The sequence below is a fragment of the Podarcis gaigeae genome (genome assembly GCF_964106915.1).
Source record: "Podarcis gaigeae genome assembly, chromosome: 9".
Taxonomy (NCBI): Eukaryota; Metazoa; Chordata; class Lepidosauria; order Squamata; family Lacertidae; genus Podarcis; species Podarcis gaigeae.
Genome location: NC_139685.1, coordinates 25,596,378 through 25,612,903, shown reverse-complemented (window position 1 = coordinate 25,612,903; position 16,526 = coordinate 25,596,378). Strand labels below are relative to the sequence as shown.

General features: G+C 41.0%; 1 protein-coding gene across 1 annotated transcript in view; it reads right to left on the bottom strand.

Annotated features, from left to right (window-relative positions):
• Positions 1-720: 720 nt before the first annotated feature.
• PPAT (phosphoribosyl pyrophosphate amidotransferase) overlaps positions 721-16,526 on the bottom strand; it is a 47,832-nt gene continuing 32,026 nt past the window's right edge. The window contains exons 2-11 of the mRNA XM_083755785.1: positions 15,368-15,434; positions 13,856-14,062; positions 11,744-11,856; positions 10,966-11,111; positions 9,536-9,608; positions 7,250-7,401; positions 5,497-5,624; positions 4,653-4,874; positions 4,114-4,234; positions 721-3,805 (exon numbers count right to left, since the gene is read on the bottom strand). Of these exons, the coding sequence (XP_083611911.1) occupies positions 3,630-3,805; positions 4,114-4,234; positions 4,653-4,874; positions 5,497-5,624; positions 7,250-7,401; positions 9,536-9,608; positions 10,966-11,111; positions 11,744-11,856; positions 13,856-14,062; positions 15,368-15,434 (1,405 nt within the window). The 3' untranslated portion in view covers positions 721-3,629. The remainder of the gene's footprint in view (positions 3,806-4,113; positions 4,235-4,652; positions 4,875-5,496; positions 5,625-7,249; positions 7,402-9,535; positions 9,609-10,965; positions 11,112-11,743; positions 11,857-13,855; positions 14,063-15,367; positions 15,435-16,526) is intronic.

Sequence of the window (16,526 nt, the reverse complement as noted above, 5' to 3'; positions counted from 1 at the left end):
CATGGAATTCAGTGGACCTTATTTCTCAGTAGGCATATTTAGGAGTGTAGTTATGTTTCTTGTGAAGTGCAATCCCATACATGTCTGCTCAGTTAAGCCTCAAAGTGAATTCTACGTCCAACAAGAATATTTGTCAGACATAAAATTTGGAGGTGTGTAATTTTCTGGACATGATGAAACAATGGTGAGGGAAGTATGTGTTAATGTTCCACAAGTTACTATTTTTCCTTGTTACAACACAGAAATGATACAATTTGAAATACTTTTCAACCAAACAGAAGAAATCTGGCAAAGGCAGGGAAGCGGAAGAGACGATCCCTGAAACTATCAGGGATTATTTAGGTTTAAAGCTAATATGTCATAACTTCAGGAGTACTGTTAACATTTACCGTATTTTTTGCTCTATAAGACTCACTTTTTCCCTCCTAAAAAGTAAGGGGAAATGTGTGTGTGTCTTATGGAGCGAATGCAGGCTGCGCAGCTATCCCAGAAGCCAGAACAGGAAGAGGAATCGCTGCTTTTGCTGCGCAGCAATCCCTCTTGCTGTTCTGGCTTCTGAGATTCAGAGTATTTTTTTTCTTGTTTTCCTCCTCCAAAAACTAGGTGTGTCTTATGGTCTGGTGCGTCTTATAAAGTGAAAAATACGGTAAATCGCAGCCCGGCTGTAGGTTTATTAGGGAAAATCATGGCAGCCTTGAGTAAACCTCAACTTCTCATCTGTAAAATGGGAACAACTAGCCTTTATTTTCTCAAGGGCAATAAGTGAGCAAGCAAGACCCTTAACCTTTAAGAATAGCCCTTTAATACAGTAGAGATATAACCTTACAAAGAAGGCGGCATACTTCTGTGATAGAACACGTGTTTCTGCAGGAAGAAAGGTGCTTGACTTAATCCCTGGCATTTTCCCTTTTAAAAAAGGACTCAGTAGGAGGTAGTGTGAAAAGTCTCTTGGCTGATATGCTTGGATTCTACAAGATGGACAAATAAAGCCACCTGGTATAAAGTCATCTTCCTAACATAGGTACTTCAATCCTTTATATCTTCGCTCCATTTGTTTGGAACAATATTCGTAAAATATGCTGTTGCCCATTGGTTCTCTATTAACATGTTTGTGTGTTTGTTCTAGAGAAATAAATACAGATTGCTGTCATGAGAAAGTAATATTAAACACCCTAAGTGACTTAGCCCTAGAACCAAGTTGTCTTGAAACTGACCAGAGGGGAAGCAACCCTTGGTTGCATCGTAAGTGGAGCCCTGGACCTGGTGTGAGATGTGTCGTTACAGGAGTCAGTGGCCACAGTGCTGTCAAATTCAACATATATATAAGTGGACATTTGCCCAGCAGGTCTGGTACAGCCACATTTGTCTTCAAAAGAGGAAACTTCTCAGAAATGCAGGCACTGATTTAAAAAAGGAAGTTGACAGGGAAAGTAAAGAGGGTCAAATCTGGTGGTGCAGTGTAAAAAAGTGAGCTCTTTTTACCGTTCTCCCATCGAGTAATTCAAAAACTGCATTCAAAAACTGGCAAAGAGGGGAGCTAATTTTTGTAATTCTGAAAGGTGAGGTGTAGGGTTTTTGCCATAAGGTAAGCCTCGGGGCGTTTTCACATCAGGAAGGGCAGGCAACCAGGAAAAGCAAAGTGCTGAAGAAAGGTTACTGGGTTGCCTGCCCTTCCAGATGTGAAAAAGCTTCCCTCTTTGCCAGTTTTTGAATGCAGTTTCTTTACTCATTACTCGATGGGAGAATGGTAAAAAGAAGTCGCTTTCAGCAGTCCCATGGAAGTCCTGGTTGCCATGGGCATGGTGTCAAAGTGAGACATATGAGACCCAAATGACCTGGGCACTCTGGGACACCCCAAGGTAATTTCAGAGGAGTTGATATCCGCATTAAGCCAGGCGTCCCATGACCTGTGACCTTTCTTGATTCAAGTGGAAGAGTGTTGTGGCATTTTATGAGTCTTTGTGTGCTGTGTATATAAGCTTTCTTCTAATGTGCCTCCTGGCAGCCTTTTCGAACTATTCGTTCTGCTGAGCAACTGGTTAGGAAGGCTGTTCTATTTGAATAAACCATGTCCCTGCAGGACGTTGAGACTGCTCTCAAAAAAAAGGGGGGGAGAGGTCACTTTTTGGAACAGCACAGGCCACATTGCAACAGTATGCTAAGCTCAAAGCTCTGCATTCATGGCAATTCTTAAGCGTCTTGAAAAGTCAAGGCTTCATGTGTTAAGGCAATGCTGCATGCACAGACTTCTGTGTGAATGTACAAAGGCTTCATGCTATATGAAGATTTCCAAACAGACATGCATGTTCACTCTGAGGAGCCATGGGCTAGGTGACACCAGGAGCAGGTCTGCGCATGTGTCAATTCAATGCATGAGCAGTGATTTTTGAATTGGGTTAGAATTAGCTGCAATTCTAATTCAACTCAGATATCTAGGTCACCATTTTACAACCACCAAAGAATTATTTAGATTTCATTCACAAAAGCACAACATTAAAAAAAAAACACCCCACTGAACAAAGCAGTAATATATATACATTAAAGAGTTATATATATATAACACTACCATACATTAAAATACTCTACCAAAATAATTCCACATGATAATTTTTCAATGTTTTGAGTCTTCTTTGAAGGCTTACATTCAGTAAAAACATTCACTCAGATTACAGTTAAGTATTCACAACGAAAACATAGTGAGGAAAATTAGCAAAATAAATCATAGCACTCAGGATGGTTATCAGCCTAATTTCCCCTGTCAAATCCCTTTGACACACAATGAAATCACAATAAGACAGTATATATATATATTCAGGTTTGAATTCGTTAAGGCTCAAGGTATTAGAGAATTTTGGCTTAGTACTTCCCTGAGTCTCCCAGTCTCAGCAACATATTGTATAAAAATAATACTCAGTCTCTTTGGAAGCAAGTTATTACACATGAATTTAGTTACATAAGCAAAAATACAGGCACTTACTTCATTCTTAAACAGAACTCAGACAGCTAGATAAAAATTTCTAGGGAAGCATGGAATTCAGAATTCTATGAATTCAGAATTTGTCATGTACAGTCATACCTCATGTTACATTTGTTTCAGGTTGCATGTTTTCAGGGTGCGACCCAGAAAGGGTTACTTCCGGGTTTCGCCGCATGCGCAGACACGCTCATGTTGCGAACGGGCCTCCGGAACGGATCCCGTTCACAACCCAGAGGTACCACTGTATATAAAACCAAATTTCACATCCCCCCCCCCCGCCCGCCCGCCCTGGTTGAATCCTGTTCAAAAAATTGAAATGACTTAATGGCTCGCAGTTTCTTTTAGAATGTCATTTGTAATAAACCAAGGCTGTGAATAAAAGCCTGAGAAGAGATCAAGTTTCTTGGCAGGATTAGGCCAGCTAAGGAATCAAGAAACTTTGCCACCCCAAGTTACAGCTCTAATGTTTATCATACTGCATAATTTTTGCATTTTATTTCAAGTTCTTGAACAGTCCTCACTATCCCAAATAAAGATTTAACTAAAATGAGTGGTTTGATAACTTCCTTCGTAGCAATTTACGGCACACGTTTGGGTGTGATACATCTTGTCAGTTCCAACTTTAATTCAGTGGTAACTGTATTCTGGAAATTCACCATTCTAGCTCTACAGGGTATTTTCCAACAAGGCATGCTATGCAATGGCCAATTTTCCCCGCCCGAAACTTGTTGGATTTAAGGTTGTTTTCATTATCTTGTTTCGCCTTGATGCTTTCTTGCACAGATGATACCAATCCTTCTACCGAAAGATAAACAACACTGTCAGCTCCTAGGAGGAGAAAAAAGACAAAAAATATTTTTTAAAAAATGCTGCACCATTGTACATACCCTAAAGATGAAGAAGGTGGTACCCAATAGTGAGGTCCTCTAGCGGATGGAAATCTGTCAGCAGAATAGGAAAGGAGGCAATTTTTGGTGATCTTACTGAAGCACCCTATACCCTCCCTAAATCTGCTTTAAAAAGGGTGAGGCATAGCTGACAATTGTCTCTCTCCCTGTTTCACAGGTAGATTCGCTTCTGCCAGAGGGTAGTCACCACCCAAGCTGTTGACAATGATAGAAAATATAATGTTTTACCTATGTAGTTGGCTAGGTCATGAAATTCGGGCTTATTGGCAATGAGTTCTTCTTTTGTTGGAATGTTTATTCCCATGTAACAAGGAAATCTTATTGGAGGCGAAGCTACACGAACGTGCACCTAGGGAGGAAGGGGTGGAATGCTATTATGATATTGACACTGTTTCAATTATGCCATTCATTCGTATTATTACCATTATTTATGTAATTTCTATACTGCCCTTCATCCGAAGATCACATGGTGATTAACAATATAAAAACACAAAATGCATATCTTAACAACCAACAAAAACAATACCCACTTCACCACCCACAATTCCAACAGGCAGCACCAGCAAAATTCAAAGTCACTACAAGGAGGAGTGAGGTCTGATTGGTTAGCAACAGAGTCAATAAATTTGGCTTTGCTCTTAGGAGAAGAGCAGAGTACTACCTGCACCTCAATCAAGACACTTGAGAGACTATTATAAAGCTGAAACTGCACCAGTCTTGTCCCTCAGTCAGGCCTTCCTCAAAAACCGACAGCAATACTTTCTTACCTCTTTAGCACCGGATTCCCTCAGTAGTTTAATTATGGGTGAAATGGTGTTGCCTCGAACAATAGAATCGTCAATAAGGACAACACGCTTCCCTCTGAAGTTGTCTGACAGGACTCCAAATTTTTTGGCCACTCCGAGCTGCCTTAGCCTCATGTTTGGCTGAATAAAAGTTCTTCCTACATATCTGTTTTTGCATAGTACTTCAATGTATGGTAGTCCACACTAGAAAAAAAGAGAGAATGTAAAAGTCAAAGTACCATAGAAAGTGAAGTGGCTAAGATCAATTCTCCATCAACATTCCTTTTCTTTTCTACACACAAAAGAGTTGACTAAGTGGAAACAGTTCAGCTACAACAGCCAAAGAAACTTATGCAATCTCTTGGAGAAAACGTGAACTTCACTGGTGTCTGGGGAATTTCTTTGGAAAATGGTAAAAAGCTAGTAATTCACACAGGGTTGGCGGTGAGGGGGTGCGGTAATATTTTTCTCTGACTGTTGAATTTTATTTGCATGTGTATTTATAGTCTATGTTAATGCTGTGTTGTTGTTTTTAAAAATAATTCATTAGTTTGATGTATTTATCTTTTTCTTGTAAGCTAGCTTGAACTGCACTCAGGAAGGCAAGATTTAAACTTTTAGTGCTACAAGATAAACATCTGCGTTAAAATGTTTGGTGTACAAGTTGGTATTATGTCAATTAAATTTTTTAATAAAAAAAACACGTATTCCTACAACAAAAATATGAGATTTCAGATTAAAGAGAAGAATTTTTAATAAAAAAAACACGTATTCCTACAACAAAAATATGAGATTTCAGATTAAAGAGAAGAATCAGGCACATTACCTTTTGAGCATATCCAAGGGCTGCTGGTGTGGCAGATTCTGGGACTGTGCTAACCAAATCAGCTTCCACCGGGGCTTCAATCGCAAGCTGTTGGCCGCATCTCCTCCGTACAGAATAGACCATTTGACCTGTGGAGAATGAGAAAAAATTGAATTAGTTCTGTACAGTTTTGATTCCAGCATCTTCAACTGATTTTTTTCCTGCTGCCTTTAAAAATCCAAGGCAAGAATAAAGGTTTAAACCCAGTGTCATGGACTGGTTGGATGGAGAGGAATGATAGGAGGAGCCAGCAGGGAAGAAGGCTCAGAGCCCAGGAAGGGGTAGTGGGGTGATAATGAGTGATCAGAGGGAGAAGACTGGGAGGAAGTATCAGAAGCTGGAGAAGTAACAGGGCTTGGCGGAGGGGGAGTCTGTGGCAGAGGGAAAACCAGAATCAGAGACAGAATCTGAGGCAGAAGAGGAGGGAGGCCAAAAGACAGAGATGAGTCTGGCTAGTGAAGAGGCATGGGTGTCTCCCCCTCCTGCTGTGACAGGCTCCCCTCCCCCCGGTCTCCCAGAACCAGGAGAGGCACAAAGAGGGCAGAGGAGAAGCTAGCTTAATGCAGGCGCAGTCTCAGATTGCTTGGGAAAAACCTTTGAGACTTTGGCAGCTGTGGGGAGGCAGCGACTTTCTGTCTCAACAACTGCTTCATGGAGGCCAGACCCGTTGCTGTGCTCAATAGGCCTGACACTCCTGCACAGATCCTGTTTTTGCTAATAGTTAACTCTGACTTAGGGACGCAGGTGGTGCTGTGGGTTAAACCACAGAGCCTAGGACTTGCCGATCAGAAGGTCGGCGGCTCAAATCCCTGCGACGGAGTGAGCTCCTGTTGCTCGGTCCCTGCTCTTGCCAACCTTGCAGTTCGAAAGCACCTCAAAGTGCAAGTAGATAAATAGGTACTGCTCCGGCGGGAAGGTAAACGGCGTTTCCGTGTGCTGCTCTGGTTCGCCAGAAGCAGCTTAGTCATGCTGGCCACATGACCCGGAAACTGCACGCCGGCTCCCTCGGGCAGTAATGCGAGATGAGTGCTACAACCCCAGAGTCAGTCACAACTGGACCTAATGGTCAGGGGTCCCTTTACCTTTACCCAAGGCCCACCTTGATTTACTGCTGGCTCACTGCTGTTACCCAATCTCTTCAGCATTTGCTCTGTTAACAAGGACTTTTACTGAAATGATTTTTTAAATAATACAAATAAAGCAACATTCAAATAAAAAGTAGGAAGATGTGTGTGACCATAGATATTGTAAAGGGTAATACACTGCACTCATTATGATGCTCTGCAATCTAACCAAATAGTCTCCTCTGTTTTATCTTTTTAAAAAATGTATCGTGCAAATGAGCAACCAGGCTACCCACCCACAAAGTACCACAGTACAGCTTCTGGTACTACACTGAAAAAAACCTGTGTTATTACAAGTTGAGCTAGCAGAAAATCATGAAGATTATTTTGCTGTCCCTGTATAGAATCTGTAAGGAAAGCTCTCAGCTCTCCAAGTAACCCTACTCTGCTCCCTATAGATGCTGAAGACCTTACTGGATTTCACAATACAATTAGACATAGCCATAAAATCGATCTTGTGAGACTTTGCTAATGTACCCTCAATTGCTGAAAAAAATTGTCCAAAGCTTTTGTGGATCTTGATTCAAATACGTGGGTATAATTTTTATCAATCTAAAAGAACGACTGATAAACCAAATTTCATAGCTTGCCTTCAAAGATGCTGTCAGGCCTTGCAAAATACACATATTCAAAAATGCAGAATGCTGATGGATCTCCTGCAGGTCTTGGCACAACATCCAATGTCTGGACATCATATCTGGATATCTTCACAATCTCTCCAGGCATTACCTCACGGTAATATCTGGAAAATAAAGTTAGATATTGTAAATCTTCATAAAACTGATCTTTAAAAACATTGCAATTGTAAGAGCATTAGTTATTATAGACACTGTGCCTTTGGGTTGGAAAAGCCTGGAGGCATGTGCATTCCTTGGAGGCTAACAAAATCACAATAATATTGTGCGTTCAACAATTTCGCAGACATATTAAATAAGTTCAGAATGTGATCTAGAACTAAGATTTTGGGAAATCTCATTTGAAAAATTCAGTTTTCAGTCCTTTTGTAGCTGTGAAGATAATGTTTTCAAGCAGTACTACCTGAAATCTCAGTTGCAGGAAAATGACTGACACTGTCCATTTGAGCTTAATTGGGCTTACTCTGGAGTATATGTGCATAAGATTACACTTAATGAGATTTCTAGAGGTTAGAGGCAGGCCTTTAGTATCCTTCAGTATCTCCTTATCTAGGAGATATTGACTAGGAAAACTAGAACAAATGTGATCAATCTGAAAAATGTATACAGAACACCAAAGTCAGCTTTGTTGGTGAATTTTTTAAATTTTAATTACCCCAGATTGTAGAGATATGTAACTATAACTAACATTTACTGTGATTTAGAGAAATAAACCATCATAATACTCCAAATGTTGATCTCACAGAGTAAAAAAAATTCCTGAGTTTCACAAAATAGTTTTGTTAACCAAGCAAAAGTTGAATATTAAAAGTTGACTAATACACGAGCAAACTGAAAGGCATTGGTTTGGGTCACATGCAGTGCCAAACCATTGTTTGATGTTGTTTGAATGCACACAGTGTGATCCCTCCTCTCCCTTACTTTGTGCTGCAGCCAACCACTAACCTATGAGGGTTTTCTTGCTGCCGTCCAACCAGGTTTGCAGATCACAATGTGAAACTGATTTGGAAGATAAATGCAACCCACAGTTGGGTGTCTGGTTGTAAAGCTTGTTAAAAACCAGGAAATAACTAAATTCAGCTGACATGAGAGAGAAGGAGGGAGCTGGCGACAGCAAGGCTCAGTTATGCAACACGACTTATGTTTAGTGTCATATGTGAACTGACTGAAGGTGTCAAAATGTCTTTGGAAAATAGTGGCATTATTAAATCAGTTTTTATCTTCTTTGATAATCTATTTATAGCTGCCACCTTCATGCTTGCCTGATGGCAGACTTGTCAAGTATATTGTCAGTTCCTATTAGACTAATAGTTCATAATGGAATTAAACATGTCTGCCATTTTCTAAAATCTGGCAACAAACAGGTGCCTTAACAGGGAAATTCCAGGTATCCACAGGCTTCTTTTGTGAAATATTGGTTTCCCCCTTTTTCCTATTCCCACTGTTGTAATGTGTCACTTATTGTGTGTTATGTCATGGTGCCGTGCATTTTTCTGCATGCATTCCACCTGCAGGTTAGTAGAGGCAGAGAAACATGCAACTTGAGAAGTCATTTTGGAAGTGTTGTTACTTATTATAAAGGATCAAGGGAAGAATTCAAGTCAGGAATGCAGTGTTTGCCAGCAATCCCATGTTTCCTGTAATGCGCAGTTTCTCCCCAAATGGAAAAGATACCTAGCAAAATCTAAATGGCCTTTACCTTTTCTCACAAACTGCTGGTCATTATTCTGCACGTCATTAACAAAAGATTTTTTTGTCATTTTCTCTCCCCAAATTCTAAAGACACATTTTGTTGCTATCCTTAGAAGTCTGGGGAGCAAGAGAGAGAGGGATTCCATGGCTCTCTGAACACAAAAATATGATGACTGCTTTCTTTAATGCAACTTACTTATACAAAAGCATGAAAACGAAAAGTAAATAATTAACTGGCTAATAGTTGGTTGTCAAAGATCACTTGTCAGTGTTCTGTCTTCTAATTATGGATGGTGTACAATTCAGCTCCCTTCAAAGCAATGGGTCATTGACTTCAATGGAAGTTTCAGACCAACAATATATTTTCTTCAAGTTGCTATAGTACAAAATAGCAGAAATAATCTGGTTTGACTCCATGTGTAAGGAAACGCAGAATCACAGAACTGTAGAGTTGGAAGGGACCATGAGGGTCATCTAGTCCAACCCCCGACTCTGAGATTAAGAGTCTCATGCTCTACCAACTGAGCTATACGTAACAAACGAACTTACTCTGCTCCGATAGATAAAAAGCTACACGATTCTGAAGAAACTACCCATCCTTCAGTTTCAGCATTGGTTTTCCCTGTAACAGAGTTTAAAACAGTAATAACAGCATTTAAAAAAAAGTTCTAATTGATTTTTTTTGTCAAAGAAAAAGTAATACAGAGTTGCAGAATAAAGTAACAACAGTAGAACAGTGTACCAACTTAACTCTGTTACTAGGTCTTTAAAAATCTGTTGCAAATGCTCATTACCTTTCTCAAATGACAACTGTCAAATAGAATACTGTGGATAATTTATCAATGTAGCATCTGAAAGTATTACTCCAGTGGTGACATTGCTTGTAAAACATCTTATCTGACTGATGGCCAACCACGAGTGATATGACCGTGAAACTCAAGTCATGCATTCAACAGTAATTCTGTTTGTTGTAAACTGTACTGGTGTTTGCTACAGCACATATATATATTGTGAAGGGCAGAAATGCAGCCATAAATAGGCAGTGGGCCTGTCTGTGAAAGCATGACACAACCATAGCTAATCAGCACATGTCAACTGTCTGTTTAGGAATTAATATTTCCTTCACATTTTTCATGGTTACTGCAAGATGCAACACAGGATGTAACCGCAGCAAACACAACTGCTATGTAAAGTGTGACATTGCTCCAACATAATAACACAAGTTAATGGCTGATCTAACTACCAAAAGATGTCCCAAAAATTCAGTCTAGACTGAGCTGCTAAGAATTAATCTTTACAGTGTTTCTGAAGATGTACCTATGAAACTAGACACACATTCTTGTTGTATTTATTGGTTGCCTATATGTTCCTAATATCTCAGGTGTTATGGATGAATAACATTATTACCCGGAATTTAGTATTTTATTTCAGGTGTATACTATATAAAAATTCATGATGCAATCACAAGCGAACTGAGCCAGAAACTTAAGCAGAAGACATAAAATTATTTCCTTAATTCTACCATTTACTTTTTGAAATATGGCAACCCTAGTAATTTGATATAATAGCAACTTGTATTAGGCTTTTATCACTATTACTTAAGACTGCATTAATTGTAACTAGAACCCTATTTTCTCCTGAGTTATGTATTTTTTCCACTTTGTGTTTCCTCTTTTCATGTAGGATTACTGTTCTTCCACTAAATCCAATGTTTATCTATGTAGTTGAACATTAAAAGCATAAAGAGTACAAGTGGTAAGTGTTTCAGAATGAACAGTGATGCAGTTAACTCAAAGCATAGCTTACATATAACATATCAAATATGATGATAGTGATATATTTATTTATACCCCCACCTTTCCCCCTAACAGGAACTCAGTGAAGCTTAGAGATTTAAACAACCACCATCACCACCCCAACAATTACCCCAGCCACTCTGGGTGGCTCCCAACAAATTAAAACACAATATGAAGTCTTACCTTTTCCACTAATATCACCTACTGGAACAAGGCGGCCAATACAGAGTGGACGGTTCCCATAGGGATCACGGACAGCATAGATAATATCTTTATGCATCATCAGAAGTGAGTATGAAGTGGGTGTTTCATTCATCAGATTTTTTATCCTGGAACACGAGAGCTCTTTTAATATACAGTGGTACCTCGGGTTACAAACACCTCGGGTTACAAGCACTTTTTGTTGTTGTTGTTTTTTTAAATAAAAGAATGGAAATGGTTTATTGAATATTTACAGATAAATTGTAAACAGATAAGAACATTGGCAGGATTATTGTAATAACCTGCAGCTTCATAAGAGTATATATTTAAAAGGAGATGAATAAATGAGCAAATTAAGTTAATTTGGATACGGAGAATATATTAAAAATAAATTAAAAGAAAAAGGGGAAGGAAGAAAAGCTTCGAAATGTCAAAATGATTGTAAAATTAGTGAAATGTATAAACTTTAAAAGTATAAATAATTATTTCAAGAGAAACACTTTGGGTTACAGACTCCGCTAACCCGGAAGTAGTACCTCTGGTTAAGAACTTTGCCCCAGGATAAGAACAGAAATCACACGCTGGCAGTGCGGCGGCAGCAGGAGGCCCCATTAGCTAAAGTGGTACCTCAGGTTAAGAACCGTTTCAGGTTAAGAATGGACCTCCGGAACGAATGAAGTTCGTAACCAGTGATACCACTGTACTCCTTCGGCTTAGTGCTGCTTATTTCACTTACTTCCCTTCAAACCAATCGCTTTACCTTGCTACCCAATCTGGGGTGTCGTCATTCTCCAAAGGGGGTGTGAATGCCAGCAGCTGAGTGATCAATTCACTGTCAGAACTGGTAGACAGTCCCACTCCATGGCGCATTAGCTATTAAACAAAGGACAAAATGCAGCATTAATCAAGTATATGCAACTCTCATCTGTAGAAGAAACACACATGAGTACGTGCATAACTATACCAATGGTCTAGAAAACAGAAGTGATGCAGGCCAATTTCTGCTCTCTAAAATCAAAAGAAGTGGTATCCAAAGGGGAAGGCCACAAAAGAGACATCTACACCACACATTTGAACTGGTTAAACTGTTATTCCTTCTTCTGAGGTAATACTAGGAATAGTAGTTCTGGGAAAGAAAATGTCAGAGAGGGAGAACCACACATCTGACAACAGGATTCTTCTGAGCACTACGATTTTTTTGCAGGAAGTTGTCATTACTTAAATGTTCAAGCCTAATAGAGCAATCCTATACATTCAGAGGAGGAATCATGGCGGAAGGAGCTGTTTGCACCTTTGGCAAGGGAAGGAAGACTGAGCTACTAAATTAAGTGTAGGGATCAGCTCTTCAGTGAGATGGGTACTTTAACTAAATTTGGGATATAATATAGATAAGAGAAAGAGATGATGGGCGGTAGGTGTACATTTATTTTTGCATGTCACTTTGGTATTCCAGCTTCCTCTTCGTATTTCCAGGATTTAAACTGTGAATGCTGTGAAGAACCCTTGGAATATAAAATGGTATAAAATCAAAACCGTTTCATTCCGTATTGAGTAGTGAAAAATAAGCCAGTTTTTGGGTCATGGGAGCATATTCACCCAGTGCTTTTCAAGCTGCACTGGCTCCCGGTAGAGTATAGGGTCAGATTTAAGGTGCTGCTTTTGACCTTTAAAGCCCTTCACGGCCTAGGACCCTCGTACCTACAGGACCACCTCTCCTGGTATACCCCACGGAGAGCCTCAAGGTCCGTAAATAGCAACACGCTAGTGGTCCCGGGCCCTAAGGAAGTTAGATTGGCTTCAACCAGAGCCAGGGCCTGTTCAACTCTGGCTCCGGTCTGGTGGAACGCTCTGCCTCATGAGACCAGGGCCCTGCAGGATCTGATTTCTTTCCGCAGGGCCTGTAAGACAGAGTTGTTCCACCTGGCCTTTGGTTTGGAGCCAATTTGATTCCCTCCCTCTCTTTCTTTTTTCTTTTCCTTCTCCTCCTGCGATGAGGCTACATTTTAATATTTTAATGTTTCAACATTTTAATGCTGTATTTTAATTTTGTTTTTAAGTTGTAATCATTCAGTTTGTTTTTATTATTGCTTGTAAGCTGCTCTGAGCCCGGCCTTGGCTGGGGAGGGCGGGGTATAAATAAAAATTATTAATATTATTATTATTCCTTCATAATCACGAGCAAGTCTTGGAAGGGGGGGGAGTACCTCTCAAAACACTGCTGTAAACTATTATGCTTATATACCACAAATTGTGCATATGGTAGTGGATGAACTACAAGAGGATAAGAAAACTGAGGTGCAAATAAAAGACAACTAAGGATCTGGTACATTGCAGAAGGGGAAGGATGGGTGTTCAAAATTAGCAATGTGGCTTTGTGGCACTTGCCCTGGGATCTGTGGATGATCTCAATATCACGAAAACAGTTGTTCACATTTATGCTTATCATACTAATGATTTTGACTATTTTCCTACTGTCAAATATAACAAAGACCTGGTTATGTGCCACTTACAAATGCAAATTTACTATTATGTTCTGCTTCTTCATGCTTAGAATCCTGAATCCTGGGCCAGCCTCCTCCAACCTGGTGCCCTCCAGATGTTGTGGGACTACATGTCCCATCTTCAGGGCTGCCCAAGACCTTTTGGTGCCCCCCCCCATCCCAGCTAGGGATGAAGGGGTGAGTGAAGATCTATATCAGGAACAAGGGGGGGGGGGATAAAGATCTACATCGGAATCTGCTGCCCTGTGGATCCTGCCCACTGAGGCAGTGACCTCACCTTGCCTCATGTGTGGGCCGGCTCTGCCCATCTTTTTAAACCAATGGCCTTGAGAGCTGTAGACCACAAGAACTACAAGTTAGGAAATTTGTACCTTTCTTCTCAGTCGTGCAGCATTTGTCAGCTCCCCGTTGTGAGCTACAGCAATCTTCCCATGCAGAGTTTCCACAACAAATGGTTGACAGTTATCCAAGACAGAGACTCCGGAGGTAGAGTATCTTGTGTGGCCAATTCCAAGATTTGAAATGTACAGCTTCTTCAGACTGTCTTCGCTGAACACATGATTAACCAGACCCATCCCCTGTAAAACAATAATAATAATAATAATAATAATAATAATAATAATAATAATAATAATTTTTTATTTATACCCCGCCCTCCCCAGCCAAGGCCGGGCTCAGAGCAGCTTACAAGCAATAATAAAAACAAGATGAATGATTACAAACTTAAAAACAAAAATAAAACACAACAATTAAAATAATGGAACATTAAAATATTAAAATGTAGCCTCATCGCAGGAGGAGAAGGAAAAGAAGGGGAAAAAAGAGAGAGGGGGGGGGAGGGAGGGAATCAAACTGGCTCCAAGCCAAAGGCCAGGCGGAACAACTCTGTCTTACAGGCCCTGCGGAAAGAAATCAGATCCTGCAGGGCCCTGGTCTCATGAGGCAGAGCGTTCCACCAGGCCAGAGCCAGAGTTGAAAAGGCCCTGGCTCTGGTCGAAGCCAATCTAACTTCCTTAAGGCCCGGGACCACTAGGGTGTTGTTATTTATGGACCTTGAGGCTCTCCGTGGGGCATACCAGGAGAGGCGGTCCCGGAGGTACGAGGGTCCTAGGCCGTGAAGGGCTTTAAAGGTCAAAAGCAGCACCTTAAATCTGACCCTGTACTCCACCGGGAGCCAGTGCAGCTTGAAAAGGTGGGAAATGATTACATGCTCTTAAAAACAGTTTTCAATACTGCCCAGAATATTTTAGCAAGCTAAAATTAATCTACATGTGCACGCAAACACAAACAAGTTCCTGTCCCCAAACTTCCAGATTGAAGACGACTCAAACGCTTAAAACTGGCACAAAATGCAGCAGCCGGATTGCTGGCTGAGTTTCCCTTCACATTTTGTATAAGCCCTGTTTGAAAACAGCTGCATGGATTGCCGGTTCTTTCCCTGGCCCAATTCGAGGTGCTCATGTTCTCGTTTAAAGCCCTAAAAAGATTCAGGCCCCAAATGTCTGAAAGACCACCCCCTTTCCTACAGAACCTCTGGGATGCTAAGATCATAGGAGGTTACCCTCTTAGTTGTTCCACCACCCTCAGAAGCTTAGGGTGTGGCAGTCTAGGAAAACACATTTTCCATGGCAGCCCCTAAGTTGTGGAACTCCCTTTCCACAGAGGTGCATCTAGCACAATACTGGGACACGGGTGGCGCTGTGCCACTGAGCCTCTTGGGCTTGCTGATCGGAAGCTTTTTAAGGCAGGGACAAAAGGTGAAGCTTTTTAAGGCAGGGACAAATTAGAACTGAAAAAGTTGGCTGCCCTACTTTATAGTTTCTACTTGTGAAAGCCACACCTTCTCTTAACTGTATAAACAGTAAACAAGCTTCCCAGTTTACCTTGTGTAGTTTGAATGAATGGGCTGACTCGCCATCACTTGTCACAATCCCAGCACTCTCTTGGCCTCTAGGAGAAAAGCAAAAGCAGATGATGGTACCAAAATGGTATTTATATATTCACATTACCCAAGTGTGAATTCCTATGTAGCAAAAACAGCACCATCCATACACAATATGGAAGTATCAGAATGCCTAGACAACATATTTGTATGCAAACAGATAACCATAAAGGGGAAAAAATCCTACGGCAAGAGAAACCCCATCCTCCTGAATTTCACCTTCCCTCATCAACCACCAAATCCAGGTACAAGGCTCCAGTGGTGTAGCGTGGGTTGTCAGCACCCGGGGCAAGGCAAGTAATTTGCGCCCCCTAACCCGTGGATTTGCGCCCCCTAACCCGTGGATTTGTGCCCCCTAACCCTAACTCCCAGATGTTGCGCCCGGTGCAGCCGGCCCCCCCTGCACCCCCCACGCTACGCCACTGCAAGGCTCTGGTTCCAGAAAGGAAGTACAATAAGGGGGGTGGAGACACAAAGAAACACAAAATCTTGCAAACAAGTTCAGTGTGATAGCGGATACATAATATGCTTTTGTTTTGTTTTTAATTTGTATTTGTTTCTGCAGACACCAATACACTTTCTTGTCTATATTGCACTGCACTGTATTGTGCTTTTCTAAGGATGAAGAAGTGTGTGGCATTTCTAAAAAGGAATTGCAGGGCTGTGAACATAGGCGTAGCCAGGAGTTTTGTTAGGCAGGGTAGGCCTTTTGTTGGGGGGGGCAGAACCTCAGTTAGCTATGTATTTTTGTTGATTTTTATTGATGGGGGGACAGCTGCCCCCCCTTTGGCTATGCCCATGGCTATGAAGGTTTTACTTCCCAAGGTGTACCCATATTTTTAGTCCTAGTCTTCCCTTCTGGGAAGGTTCTGCAGGATTTTGAGACAACCGGAATACCCTGCCAAACCTGTTTGCCAGATGCGAGAGCGGAACATACCATAGGCAGTGGTCCCTCTTTTTAGACAGCTCTTGGGCTCTTCAAAAAAGTAAAATAAAAATATTTTCTCTCCAGACTGTAGCTCAGCAATGGGGAACCTGTGGCCCTCCAGATGTCACACAACTATAGTGGGGTGGCTATACGTCTAAAAATTTCCCCGACA